The 15,044-nt window shown below is 53.0% G+C and overlaps 1 protein-coding gene across 1 annotated transcript in view; it reads left to right on the top strand.

Annotated features, from left to right (window-relative positions):
* Positions 1-14,844, top strand: part of LOC147116105 (bcl-2-related ovarian killer protein-like) — a 115,289-nt gene extending 100,445 nt beyond the window's left edge. Inside the window, exon 5 of the mRNA XM_085990839.1 lies at positions 13,987-14,844. Coding sequence (XP_085846965.1) covers positions 13,987-14,112 — 126 coding nt within the window. The 3' untranslated portion in view covers positions 14,113-14,844. The remainder of the gene's footprint in view (positions 1-13,986) is intronic.
* Positions 14,845-15,044: the final 200 nt, after the last annotated feature.

Here is a 15,044-nt window from a genome sequence, read left to right as displayed (position 1 = left end):
ACCGTAATTGTAATTGTAATTAGTTATTATTTAGTTGTTAAATGAATGTTATGTACTGTTTATCTAAAAGGGGAGGAATTGTTGTGTATGTACCTTTAAGGGAATAACTGGTCTCAGACTGCAGTACCGGCAGTGACCACACCTGTATAAAAGGCCCTAGCAGGCTTCTGTAGTTTCAGTTTCCAGGTTGTCTCCATTCAGTAAAGACTTGTTATAATCAACTCCTGCAGTCCGTGTCTCAATTATACACGGACATAATAGTATCATCCTTGTAAATCTTCTCTGCACCCTCTTCAGTGCCTCTATATCCTTTTTATAATATGGTGACCAGAACTGCACGCAGTGTGGTCTAACCAAGGTTTGATACAGGTTTAGCATAACTTCACTACTTTTCAATTCTATCCCTCTAGAAATAAACCCTAGTGCCTGGTTTGCTTTTTTTATGTCACAACTTTTAGTAATTTGTGTATTTATACCCAAAGATCCCTTTGTTCCTTTACCCCACCCAAACTCGCACCCTCCAAGTAATAAGTGACCTCCCTATTCTTCCTACCAAAATGTAATGCCTCACATTTATCTGTGTTGAATTTCATTTTTCAATTATATACCCATTCTGCAAGTTTATTAATGTCTTCCTGTAATTTGTTGGTCCTTCTCCATATTAACTATACCCCCCAATTTGGTGTCATCTGCAAATTTAGTAATTGCGTTTTTGATTCCAACATCTAAATCGTGAATATAAATTGTGAACAACAGTGGTCCCAGCACTGATCTTTGTGCAACACTACTACCCACCTTCTGCCACTGTGAATAGCTACCCTTTACCCCTACTCTCTACTTGCTGTCTTGAAGCCAGCAAGCTATCCATTCTGCTACTTGTCCCCTGACTCCGCATTCTCTGACCTTATTCATTAGTCTATTATGTGGTACCTTATCAAAGGCCTTTTGAAAATCTAGATAAATTACATTTACTACATTACCCTTGTCTATTCTCTCTGTTACCTCTTCAAAAAATGTAATGAGCAGTGCTTGCATAACCTAGTTGTTTAGGGTTTCAGGGGTATCTGGATTACGCATTGATCCCATTACCCCTGCCTCAGCTCATCTGCTGCTGAAACCCTCATCCATGCCTTTGTTACCGCTAGACTTGACTATTCCAATGCTCCCCGGCCAGCCTCCTACTTTGCACCTGTAGTGTCCGAGTATAAATAATACACGGACTGCAGGAGAACAATGATAACAGGTATTTACTGAACAGAGGGTAACTTAAGACTGACGTACAGAAGCCTGCTATGGCTTTATATACAGGGGTGGTCACTGCCGGTACTGCAGTATAGAATCAGTTCTTCTCTTAAAGGTACATACACAACAATTCCTCCCCTTTTAGATAAACAGTACATAACATTCATTTAACAACTAAATAATAACTAATTACAATTTTCTCTGTACTATATACATCAACTGAAATAATCATTTATAAGTTCAGTCTTTGAGGAGGCTTCCTGATCCTGACTGGATTGCACCTTTCTCAAGTATCCTGTTCTTGCAGCGGAGTTGATTCTGGCTCATTGTCATTGGTTGGTTCGTCAGCTTCCAATACCACTGCTTCGGAGGTAGACGCAATCTGTACTTCGGGTTGATTACCAGGTGCACCTGCTCGTGGTATGGGTTTGGCTTGTTCCTGTGACTCTAGAATCTGGTCAGCATGGCGTCTCACGATGCTCTCTCCAACATCCACTGTGTACATTAGTGGTCCCTGCTGTGTGCATATCGTTCCTGGCTGCCATTTTTCTGTTCGGTAGTCGCGGGCCAAGACTGGTTGCCCTATCTTGAAGCTCCTGGTTGGCTTCTCATTTATGTGCTGGAATTGCTTATCCTCAACATCTCGTCTTATGTTTGGTTTGAGCAAATCCAGGCGACATCTTAGCCTTCGGTTGAAGAACATTATGGCTGGAGCTTGGTTGGTGACTGCATGTGTCGCATTCCAGTAAGCAAACAAGAAATTATCCACCTTGTGTTGTAGTGGTATGTCGTCATTATACATTGCCTTTATTGCCTTTTTAAAGGTCTGAACAAACCTCTCAGCCAATCCATTTGTGGCTGGATGATATGGGGCAGATGTGTAATGTTTCACCCCATTATTCCTCAGAAATCTCCGGAAATCCTCGGACACAAACTGTGGCCCATTGTCGGAGCAAATCTGTTCTGGCAAGCCATTCCTGGCGAAGATGATCCGTAGGACTGCAATAGTTTTCTCCGTGGTGGTGGAGGACATTTTGATGACCTCTGGCCATTTCGAATGGGCGTCCACAGCGATTAGGAACATTGAGTCCATAAATGGACCAGCAAAATCAATGTGTACCCATTGCCATGGAGATGAGGGCCACTCCCATGGAGGTAGCAGGGCCTGTGGTGGAGCTTTCTGGACCTTCTGGCATCCTGTGCATCTCTTGGTCATATCCTCGATTTCTTTATCGATTCCCGGCCACCACACAAACGCCCTGGCTAGGCTCTTCATTTTTACCCCTCCCAGATGACCCTCATGAAGCTCATTGAGCACGCTGTCTCTCAACTTGGGTGGAATTACCACTCGGGATCCACACATCAAGGTCCCCCGGCACACTGACAGCTGTTCTCTCCTTGGCGAGAATGCTGGCAACAGTGAGTCGCCATGTGCTGGCCATCCCTTCACCGTCAAATCATAGACCCGAGAGTATGTCGGGTCATTTCGGGTTTCCTTCTCTATACTTGAGTTTGTAACAGGTAGACATTCGACTATGGTCGCATGGAATATCTCAACAGGGTCCACTGCAGGTGCTTCCTCTACTGTAGGCAACGGTAGGCGCGACAGCCCATCAGCGTTTCCATGCTGTTTCGTACCCTTGTACTCTATGTCGTACTGATGTGCCCCTAGAAAAAGTGGCCATCTTTGCAGCCGTTGCGCCGTCATCACCGGAATGCCCTTCTTTGGGTTAAAAATGGAGACCAGGGGCTGATGATCAGTCAGTAGGGTGAATTTCTGCCCGTGCAGGTAGTGATTGAACTTCTTCACCCCCCACACCAGGCTGAGGGCCTCCCTGTCAATCTGGGCGTAGTTACGTTCGGCTGAGGTTAACGAGCGCGACGCAAAGGCTATTGGCCTCTCTGAACCGTCAAGGAATTTGTGTGACAGCACCGCTCCGATGCCGTAGGGAGACGCATCACATGCTAACCGAATCGGTAGTGTTGGATTGTAGTGGGCCAATACTTCTTTTGAAGTGATTAGGCATTTACATTTCTGAAAGGCACGCTTACACTCATCACTCCATTTCCATGTTACTCCAGTTTGCAGTAGGGCGTTCAGTGGGTGCAGTATTGTAGATAAATTCGGCAAGAACTTATGGTAGTAGTTCACCAACCCGAGGAACGACCTCAGTTGCGACACATTTTCCAGTGCTGGAGCCTTGACTTACAGCCTCAATCTTGTCCGGCGACTTATGCAACCCTTCCTCATCAATCATGTGGCCACAATACGAGATTTGTCTCCTGAAGAACTCGCATTTGGGGCGGTTGGCTCGTAGCCCATATTCCTGTAATCTCGTGACCACCTGTTCCAGGTTGGCAAGGCGTTCACTGTCATTTTCGCCCATAACCAGGATGTCGTCCAAATAACACTGGGTCCCTGGGATCCCTTGCAGGACTTGTTCCATCGCCCTCTGCCAAATAGCCGGGGCTGATGCTACCCCGAATACCAGTCGATTGTACTGGTAAAGGCCTTTATGAGTGTTTATCGTGAGGTATTTCCTAGATGCTTCTTCCACCTCCATTTGTAGATACGCTTGGGCCAGATCAATCTTTGTAAAGCGTTTCCCTCCAGATAGTGAGGTGAAAATATCTTCTATCCGTGGAAGTGGATATTGTACTGTGTGCAGGACTGGGTTCACAGTTACCTTGAAGTCCCCACAGATGCGAACCTTCTTCGGTTCCCCAGGCGTGCTGCTCAATGATTTCTTCATTACAGGAACGATGGGTGTAGCCCACTTGCTCCAGTCCACCTTGGACAGCACAGGCGAGCACTCCAGACTCTCCAGCTCTGCTTCAATGGCTGGGCGGATTACGTAAGGTACCGGTCTGGCCGTAAAAAAATTTGGGTTTGCGTTATCTTCGATTTTTATCGTTGCCGTTACTCCTTTTAGAGTCCCAAGTCCTTGTTGGAACACCTCTTTCGCGTCAGTTAGAATTTTTGACAGTCGTCCAGGTGTGACGTCATCATCCTTTTTATCAGTCACAGTTAGCGCCTGAATGGAATGCCAATCCAATTGTATTTTTTGGATCCATTCACATCCCAATAATGGTGGTCCTCCATCTGGTAGTATGTATAGATACAGTTTCTGTGTTTCCTTGCCGTTGTATTCAACTGGCACCCTTATTTTTCCTCTGGGGTAGACTTTTTGCCCCGTGTATGTCTTCAATACAATGGACGTGTCCTTCAAGGGTATGTGTGAAAATAGCCACTCAGTCTCGTCGATTCATGACAGTTAGGGCTGATCCTGTGTCCAATTCCATCTTTACTGGGGACCCTGCTATCATGAGGGTGACCCAAATGGTTCGGTGATCCTCCTTTGCGATCACGTTGTGTAACTTTAGACAACTTAGTCTCCTGCTCCCGGAGTCCTTATCACTCTCCTGATCTTCCGAACTACTGTCTGTCAATTTCTTTACTTTCTTGTACTTTTCCTTAGTAGTTCTTGTAGTGTTGGTTTTCTTTCCCGACCTGCAGACTCTTGCTATGTGTACCATTTTCCCACATTGCCTGCATACTTTGTCCTTAAACCAGCAGTCCTTCTGATCATGGGTTGTTCTGCCGCAGTGATAGCACTTTTCTGCTCCATACGCCATTTTGTTAGTGCGGTATTCTTGTGGTTTCTGTTGTATTTCCGCAGCTCCCCGTGCTGCTGCTTCGTAGGATACTGCCACGCTGAAAGCCTGTTCTAGCATCGGGTCCTTTTCTGAAAGTAGTCGTTTCTGGGTTCCTTCACTCTGGAGCCCGCAGACAAACTTATCCCGTAAGGTGTCTGCCAGTCCTGCTCCAAACTGGCAGTGCTTTGATAACTTGTGTAGTTCCGTAAGATAGTCAGCATTGCTCTCATCTTTGTGCTGGTTTCTTTTATGGAACTTGAATCTTTCTGCTATCAGCAGCGGTGTAGGGTTTAGGTGTTCCTGTAAGATATTAACAATCTCTTCAAAACTTTTCTCCATTGGTTTAGCTGGGGTAATTAAATTCCGCAATAGGCCATACGTTCTCGCACCCATCAAATTTAATAATACCGCCGCCTTCTTTCCATCGGCCACCTCATTTGCCTTGCAGTACACTTCAATTCTTTCCACATACATGGTCGTGTCTTCTACCTCGTTGTCAAAAGCAGTGATACTGCCACTTTTCGGCATCTTGGGTGATTTAAAATGGCGCTTCCCGCGCTTTTTCTTCTTCACCAATGGATTAAAATGGCGCCTCCCGTGCTTTTCCTTCTTCCCCAATGGAATAAAATGGCGCCTCCCACGCTTTTCCTTCTTCCCCTTGTTGCCACGCTGCTCCTAGCATTCTGTAGGGTAATGGTGGTGACCCGCGACTTCGGCGCGTCTCACTTTTCCTTCCCCTTCTTTTATTTTTGCTACGCTGCCCGGTTCTTGGGCACCGACTGCGCCCTGTGCGCTCAACCCTCTCTCTCTTTTCCTCCCGACGACGCTGCACGGCCCCTTTGCAGAGCCGCTCGATCGAGCTCGAGCCCGCCGCAGTCCGGAAGGGTCAGCGCACTACCTGCTACCAGCACGATTTGCTGGAACACCTTGACTGGGGAGCCAAGCCCAGCTCTCCACAGCCTTACCTGCAACTCTCCGAACTCCGATGGATCCTTGGGCGGTTGCCCGCGGTCGACGCCCATTGTTCTGACTTCGACCTCCGTGAAGCTTCTTCTCAGGGAAAGATCCCCGTGTGGTGATGCAGTACTGCAGGTGAGTTCGAACCTGTTCGTCGACAATGTAGTGTCTGAGTATAAATAATACACGGACTGCAGGAGAACAATGATAACAGGTATTTACTGAACAGAGGGTACTCTTTTATTTGGACCCAAAAAAAACCCAATTCGACTGTAAATAAACAAAAGTTCAACTAAAGCTTAACAAATCAAATTAAAATTTGGTTTTCCGTGTTGATGATGCACTCCAGTCCCCGCGGCGCCCACCGGTCGCGGAAATACTCAAGCGCACCGGCGGACACCGCGTGCTCCATCTCCAGGGCCACCCGGGCGCGAACATGGCCGCGGAAGAGATGCAGGCAATCCGGCTGGACGACCCCCTCGACCGCCCGCTGCCTGGACCAATTGATGGCTCTTTTAGCCAGGCCCAGGAGCAGGCCCACAAGGAGGTCCTCCAACCTGTCCGCTCCCCTCCGCACCGGGTGACCGTAGATCAAGAGCGTGGGACTGAAGTGCAACCAAAAATCGAGGAGCAGCCCCTTCAAGTAGTGAAAGAGGGGCTGCAACCTCTCACAATCCATATAAATGTGAAACACGGACTCCTCCAGGCCGCAAAAAATGCAGGCGGCCTGGGAGTCCGTGAACCTACTTAAAACCTTATTGCACGGGACCGCTCCATGCAACACCCTCCAGGCCAAGTCCCCGATGGAACAAGGGAGGACTCCCGCATAGAGAGCCCTCCATTGGGGACCTCCGCTACCGCCGGTCGGCAAAACGCCACGCCAAGGCGTGTCCGGACGGTAGACGAAGATGGCAAAGTGGAGAGTGTGCAGGAGCAGCCCGTACAGGAAACCCCTCCGCGCGGAATGAAAAGGCACGGAGGGTATTTCCTCGAGACGGCTCAAGTTGTGAGGCGCCGGTTCCCGAGGGGAGTTTCGGGGCCGGGCGCCGATGAGGAATTCCGTCCGAACGGGGGTAAGCTCGGACGGGATCGCCCCACGTGCTTGAGCCGCCTCGATACACCTAGTGGAGTCGGGGCCCAGTGCCGCTTTTACCGATTCGATGGTTTCGACCGCGAGCTGGACGTTGGCCCAGGACAGGCGCCGCGCCAGCTCCTCCGGCGCCATCCAGCCCGCTCCTCCGCCATCGAGCAGGTCCCCGACTCTGGTCACCTTGCCAGCCACAGCCCTACCCTCCGCCAGCCGCCCAAACCCGTGTTCGTGGAGGTGCGGATTCCTGAGCAGCGGCTCCCGAAGGAGAGCCGCCGCTCCTGACGGGGGAGAGCTCCGCCTGGAAGCGACGTAGTTCCAAACCCATAGTAGTTCCTGGTAGAAGACAGGCAGCTCCCGCAGGCCGGCACGCCTGCTGCCCACTTTCGCAAACAGGAGCTGCGTGTCGTAATTGAGGCCATGCAGCTGGCGGAAGAAAAACGTCGCCAGCGCACACCATCTCGGAGGATTCTCGACGTACAGGTATCTCTGCAGCGTCTGAAGACGGAAAGTCGCAGCCTGGGTGCGAAGGCACACCAGCGCCTGACCGCCCTCCCTAAGCGGGAGACACAGAACCGCGGCAGAGACCCAGTGCTTCCTTTTGTCCCAGAAGAAGTCGATGAGCTTCTTCTGAATCTTGGCGACAAACGCAGGGGGAGGGATCAAAGTGACCAACCGGTACCACAACATGGCGGCCACCAGCTGGTTTATGACCAGCGCTCGACCCCTGTAGGACAACACTCGGAGCAGTCCTGTCCAGCGTCCTAGGCGAGCGGTGACTTTGGCCTCCAGCTCTTGCCAGTTCGCCGGCCAAGCGTCCTCGGCAGGGCTAAGGTAGACTCCCAAATAGAGGAGGTGCGTGGTGCTCCAGGCGAAAGGCCTGAACTCCTCCGGCAGGGAGTCCACCCGCCACTGACCCACCAGGAGTCCGGAACATTTCTCCCAGTTGATCTTGGCGGAGGATGCGTCCGAGTAAATCTGCTGGCATTCCCGCATCCTCCGCAAGTCAGCGGGATCCGTGACCGTGAGGAGCACGTCATCGGCGTAAGCCGAGAGGACCACCTCCACGCCCGGCCCTTGCAGAGCCAGTCCCGTCAACCTCTTCCGCAAGAGGCGCAGGAAAGGCTCCACGCAAATGGCATATAACTGACCGGACACGGGGCATCCCTGACGCACCCCCCTCCCGAAGCGAAGGGGCGCCGTCAAGGACCCGTTAACTTTAATCAGACACTCCGCGGCGGCGTACAGAAGTCGGATCCGGGCGACGAAATGCGTCCCGAACCCGAATGCGCGCAGAGTCCCGAAGAGATACTCGTGATCCACCCTGTCGAACGCCTTCTCCTGATCCAGGGAAAGGAAGGCGACCGACAGACCAGCCCTCTGGGAGTGGTGGACCAGGTCCCGGACCAGATGGATGTTATCGTGGATGGTCCGGCCCGGGACCGTGTAGGACTGGTCGGGGTGGATCATGTGGGCCAGCACGGTGCCAAGGCGAGCAGACATGGCCCTGGCAAATATTTTATAGTCCGTGCTGAGGAGGGAGACCGGGCGCCAGTTCTTAAGGAGGCGGAGATCGCCCTTCTTAGGCAGCAGGACAATGACCGCCCTGCGCCAAGAGAGGGGCATCTCCCCGGTCGCCAAACTTTCCCCCAGGACCCGCGCGTAGTCGCCCCCCAAGACGTCCCAGAACGCCCTGTGGAACTCCACGGTCAGCCCGTCCAGCCCCGGGGACTTTCCCCTAGAGAGCTGGCGGAGGGCGCCGGTCAGCTCCGCCAGACTTAGTGGAGCGTCCAATTTTTCGGCGCCCTCCGGGCCAATCTTCGTCAGGTCCTCCCACAAAACTCTGCGCGCATCCTCGCTGGACGGATCCGGAGAGAACAGAGCCCCGTAATAGGCGCGGGTCTCCGCGCTGATTCCCTCCGGATCCGAGACCAGAGATCCGTCGTCGGCCAGCAGCCCCAAGAGCTGCTTACGGACCCCCCGTCTTTTTTCCAGTGAGCAGAAGAAGGGGGAGCCGCGGTCCAGGTCCCGCAGGAGCTGGATCCGCGACCTCACGTACGCGCCTCGGGACCCGACGAGCTGCAGGTCCTTCAGCGCGCCCTTCTTCTCTTCGTACACCTTCCGCAGGGCCGGGTCCTCGACGACCTGACCGAGACGGGACTCCAGGTCGAGCACCTCCTTCTCCAACCGCCCGACCCGGGCCTTCCGCCTCTTGGTCGACCCCTTCGCGTACTCCTGACAGAAGAGACGGATGTGAGCCTTGCCCACATCCCACCATAGCCTCAAGGAGGGGAAGCCCCCCTGCTTCCTTCTCCAGTCGGCCCAGAATCGACGAAACGAATCCCGGAACCGTGCGTCCTCCAGCAGCAGGTTGTTAAAATGCCAGTACACGGACCCCCCCCGCGCGCGCAGCGGAGCGAGCTCCGCCCACACCAGGTGGTGGTCCGTGCACGGCACCGGCCGCATGGAAGCTGCCGGAACGCAGGAGACGAACGCCCGGGAAATGTAGAGGCGGTCGATTCTGGACCTTCCTCCCCCAGACCTCACGCTAGTGAAGGCGCTGGAGTCGGGGTGGAGATTTCGCCAGACGTCCACCAAGTCGAAGGACCCAACCAGGTCCCTCAACTTCTCCATCGCCGCCGGGCTTCGCGGGGGACCCGAACGGTCCCTCGCCTCGAGGGTGCAGTTAAAATCCCCCCCCGAGGATGACGCACTCGCCCACGTCGATGGAGCCCAAGAGAGCGGACACTTCTTCGAAGAAGCGCACTTGCTGCGCACTGGTCTGAGGGGCGTACACGTTCACTAGATGGAGCGGCACGCCCCCCAGGCGAACAGTGACATGGAGCAAGCGGCCCGGCACGTGCTCCTTGACCCCCAAGATCTCCGGCTGAAAATGCGGGGCCAGCAAGATAGCCACCCCGCTGGAATTGTTGGAGAGGTGACTCATGCTGACCCCTCCTTGCCACTCCAGGAGCCACGTGGCTTTGTCTCCCGGAACGGTGTGGGTTTCTTGCAGGAAGCACACCGCATACTTCCCGTCCCGAAGGACCGAGAAGTTATTGAATCTGCGGCGCGCCTCCCTGCTGCCGTTGATGTTGAGGCTGGCTATGGTTATCTTCATGTCAGAAGCATAGTGCAACCTCTACCTACACCTAACGGGGCGAGGAAGCGCAGCCGCTGGTCCGCCGGCACTTCCTCAGCAGCCCAGTGAGAAACGTTGTGAGCCGACGCAGCTCGAGCGGGTTCACACCCTCGTCCGCGCCCAAGATCTTAACGGCGGCGCGGACGGAATCGATGAGCAGCGCCAGCTCCGACCACCTGTCGAGGGCCAGCCGGACCTTATTGCGCTGACCCAGGCACGTGGCCATAAAATCCCGGAGTTCCCTTACGGAAATGAGGGGAGACTCGGCAAGGGGCACGAGGTCATCCATCGCCACGTCGGCGCTGGAGTCCGAATCGTCCTCCGTGCCCATCACCGAGTCCCCATCCTCCTCCAGGGGGTCGTCACCAGCGGCCGACCCGTCCGCCGCGCAGTGCGAAGCGAACGACTCGGCCGCGCCAGCCAGCCCCGCCTCCGCCCGGATCCCACCCCCAGGATCGGCGGCAGAGGATTTCTCCCTGGGCTCCTCTAGGGGTGCCGGGCCAGAAGACGGCGGCGGTTCAGAGCTCCCCTCCGCCTCAGACGCCGGAACGACCGGAGAAACCGGGGAGAGAACAATTTCCAGCTCCTCCAGTACGTCCGGCATCAGAGACGCAGCCAGGGGGCCATCCTCCTCCCCGCCACCAACCTCCGACCCAGCGGACGGGGGGTTTTGAATTAAAAGCTCTACCAGGACGAGCATCCCCTGGGAGACGTCCGGGTCGCATTGGGCGAGCTCATTATCCTCGAGCTCGCCCGACCCAGCCCCCAGGCTGCCCGACCCGGCGAGGGGTAACGACACCGATAAAAGGTCAACTTCAATTACTGCCGCGGGTTGTTCCGCAACCCCCCCCACGGGCAGGGTCTCATCCCCATCCCCGGGAGTGACGTGCTGGACAGACACATCTGCCTCAGCCTCCCGAGGGACAGGCGACCCCTGCCGATCGCTGGTGATGACGACAGCGCTGGGGGGGCGGGGGGGCGCAGTACCCGCGGCGGGCGACGACTCCCCCTGCTCGGAGGGACCTTCCTCCTCCCGGTCCTCCTCCTCATCCAGGGGGTCGCGCCTTCTTTTTAGCACGGAGGGAGCGAGGGAGACCTCCATGACTGCAAAGGCCTCCTCCTCGACTCCCTCCGGCGGAGCAGGTTTGTCGGGTTCCTCGGGCCCGAGCCCGGCCGCAGGTATTGGCATTACCGCTGCGGCGGTTGCGGCCACAGGCTCGGGCACGGGGCCCCTCCCGCTCACATCTGCCCTGATCAACTCCGCGAGGAGCGCGGGTGTAAGGGGCTCAAGGGGCAAGGGCTCACCATCCACGGGGGGACCTGCCCTAAGGTGCTTCTTTTTTCCCCGCGCCTTCTTTCCGGCCGGACACGCTCCCTCCCCCCCGCCGGAGGCCTTGGTGGCATCGGCCCCCGACGTCAACCGCGCATCAGACGTACTTGACGCGCGGGCAGATCCGGGGGGAAGGGCGGCGGCGCCAGCCTCGGCCGCACGAGATGATCCGGCGGCCTTGGAGGCAGGGCAGTTCCTCCTGATGTGCCCCACCTCCCTGCAGGCATGGCACCTCACACCGTCCGACGTCCAAAAGGCGCGGTAGGCGGTCCCCTCGTGGAGGACGACGAACGCCCCTTCAGTGTCCTCCTCCCGCGCCAGCTGGATAAACAGCTGGCGCCGGAAGGAGAAGACGTGGCGAAGGCTGGCCTCCCGGAAGCCGAGCGGGATGGGCGTGATCCCCGACCTCACCTCCCCAAGTTGTCGCAAATGGGGAAGGAGGAGCTCACCAGGAACATAGGGCGGGACGTTGGAAATAATGATCCTCTGCGCGGTGGCCTCGAGAGGATCCACCGGCAGGAAGGTCCCGCCCACGGTGAGCCCCTTGGCGACAGCCAGGGACACCGCCCGCTCCGACCCCAGGAAGAACACAGCCTTCCCATACATTTTTGAGGCCACGACGATGGCTGAGGGGCCGACAACCCCAGCCATGGCCTTGACGCAGGCCTCGATGGTCATGGTGGGGTGAGTGTAGCTCTTCACCCCAAGCTTTTTTGTTATTAATCGAAAAGGTGACGGGGCAGCAGGAACAGCGGGAGCAGCTGTGGTTGTGGCTACCACTCTCGCATAGGACCCGGCTGGCCCCGCCACCGGCGAAGATGCAGTCGCCATTCTGGGGTGCTTTTTTTAAGGGCTACACTCACCCCAAGTCACAGGCCTGAAGGTGTTAATGGCCTCGGTGTATATATATTTTTTTGTCCTCTATTGAGCAGAGGGAGCTGATTAAAATGAGGACACATCTCTCTCCTTATTGATTTAAATTGGGAGAGGAGCCCTCGCCCCTCTGCTCAATTGGCAATTAATAAAATAGATGAAACTAAGGTGCCTTAGAAAGACAGGCAGAGACAAAGAGAGAGAGAGAGGTGGGGGGGTGGGAAGGAGGGAGGCCGCAAAGGGCAGTGTTGCCACTCAGGATGGTGGGTGGGTGTAGGCAGGGTTGCACTCTCCGATGGAAAAAGTCTTTGGTGATGGTGGTCTTCTGGCAGGGGGAGAAGACGTCTTCACCTGGAAAAGCTGGAGAAGCCCAGGCTTAGTCCTGCAACAGGTCTTAACGATGTAATTAAATTAAATTAAGGACTTCATCTTGGGCAGCTCCAAGCTCTCCCAGGGCAGGCAATAGAAGGGATGCTAATTAGTGGTGTGTGTGGCCTAGCTTTTAACAAGAGCACACACACTACACCCCTTGATGATCCGGCCTTGCTTCTTCTTTTCTCCCCCCACCTAAAATACAAAGTCTTAGGAGAGTGCCCCAAATAACACCCACCTGTAGATGTTCCGGATGAAGTTTTCTTCCCTCCTTTCAAGCAGTTGGTTTCTCTCCCCTCTCTCCCTCTCCTGAAGTGCAGGCCAATTTGGGGAGGCAGTGATAGAAAGGCCTCTCCCCTGGTTGATGTTGATGTAGGCCTCCTTTCTCCTTCTCCTCCTCTGTCCTCTCTCTCCAGGCACCTCAGTTGATGTAATGATGGTGGAGTTGGTGGTGGTGGTCCAACGTTCTCCTCCTCTTCCTGGTCAGGGGACCACCACTTTAATCCACTCTCCAAAGTCTGGCTGCTCCCTCTGCTCGTGCTTGCAGCTGAACAGAGGGTAACTTAAGACTGATGTACAGAAGCCTGCTATGGCTTTATATACAGGGGTGGTCACTGCCGGTACTGCAGTATAGAATCAGTTCTTCTCTTAAAGGTACATACACAACAGCACCTCTGTAAACTTGAGATCATCCAAAACTGCTGCCCATATCCTAATTCGCACCAAGTCCCATTCACCCAGCGTGCTCGCTGACTTACATTGGCTCCCAGTCCGGCAACGCCTCGATTTAAAAATTCTCATCCTTGTTTTTAAATCCCCCATGGCCTTGCCTCTCCTTTCAGCTGCCTAGGCCCTAAGCTCTGGCATTCCCTCCCTAAATCTCTACTTCTCTCCTCCTTTAAGACACTCCTTAAAACCTACCTCTTTGACCAAGCTTTTGGTCACTTGTCCTAATATCTCCTTATGTGGCTCGGTCAAATTTTGTTTGATGATCGCTCCTGTGAAGCGCCTTGGGACGGTTTACTACGTTAATGTCGCTATAGAAATGCAAGTTGTTGTTCAGTGTTAACACATAACTATAGTGTAGAGCTCAGTACATGTGTAAGCATATGCAATTCCTTCTACTCATCCTGAGCTTATTCTATAACTTGCTATTTAAATGGTGCTGTTGTTATCTGATGCTTAAGCAAAATGGTGTCTTTTTACTTCAAGCCTGAGTAACATGACAGAGAATAAAATATTTTGAAATAGAATTCTGCAGCTTGAGTCCTAAACTCTGTCCCCAGTCAGGTGGTGTTTAATAATTCTCATCTGTTCTGACCCTAGGCTGACATTACAAAGTCTGTGGTTAACAATGAACCCAGCATCCATGATCATTGGCTCGTATCTGCCGTCTGTACCTGTGGACACTTCCTCAAAGCGGTCTTCTTTTTCCTCCTACGGGAGCGATGACTCCACCTGGAAAGATGTGGCCACCATTAACTGCTCTTTTTCTAATACGAGACAGAATTCTATGCATGCCTGAATTCACAGTTGCAATTGCAAGCAAATTCCGAACTTGGCGGACTGGAATATGAATGAATCCTTTGAGTCTTCAGCTGAACGGGGGAACGTGTAGCTAAACATACAGCGGAAACTGTGACAATCAAACTTCTACTGACTCTTTTCTCCTAATGGTCTCGATTTCTAGATGAGAAAAGTATGATCTGTCAGATAATAATCATTTAAAGGAGCAGGCTCAGCTTGCTTGCAAGTGAAACATTCCTATCTACAAGGGCAGCCAGTTTGGAGGATTAAGAATGAACATGAATGTGGTGCAGTTTAAAAAAAAAAAAAAAATTTAAGCTGTTATTGCTCCATCTTTGATTCTACAAACTAGCTGCACAACATTGAATTTCTAGATGGCAAGATGGAAAATACTAGTTTAAAATGTAAGAGAGAACAGTAACCCTGATATTAGCAAACAGTTGGTGGATTTTTTGGGAAGATCCTTTCTCCTGCCAAGGCCTGGTTTTATAATTACCAGATTCTGTTGCTCTGTTGTCAATTTAGACGCAGTTTAAGATTTTTGTACAGCTTTAGGAAAAAAGCTATTCTACTATTCTGGTGTTTATAGAGGTACACTGGTTGTAGGCTTGTTACTGTGACTGTTTCTTCCATTTGTATAAAGACCTATCCAGACTATTGACTGCAATGGGAGTAATCTTTCCAGTACAAACCTTCTTATAACAGGATGTCACAGTTTCAGGTACTTTGTAAAAGTGTTTTCTCTGTCTCGATCATTTCATAGCATTTACTGTAATATCCCCTACAATCCAGAAACAATGCTTTTATTTCACAGGCTGCCCTTCAGAGTTCCGTGATACTGACGTTAATAAAGATCA

Source organism: Somniosus microcephalus, chromosome 6 (assembly GCF_052327205.1).
Source record: "Somniosus microcephalus isolate GS21.2 chromosome 6, FLI_Smic_1.0, whole genome shotgun sequence".
Lineage (NCBI taxonomy): Eukaryota > Metazoa > Chordata > Chondrichthyes > Squaliformes > Somniosidae > Somniosus > Somniosus microcephalus.
Note: the sequence above shows the minus strand (reverse complement) of the source record. Positions and strands in the feature narration are given on the sequence as shown.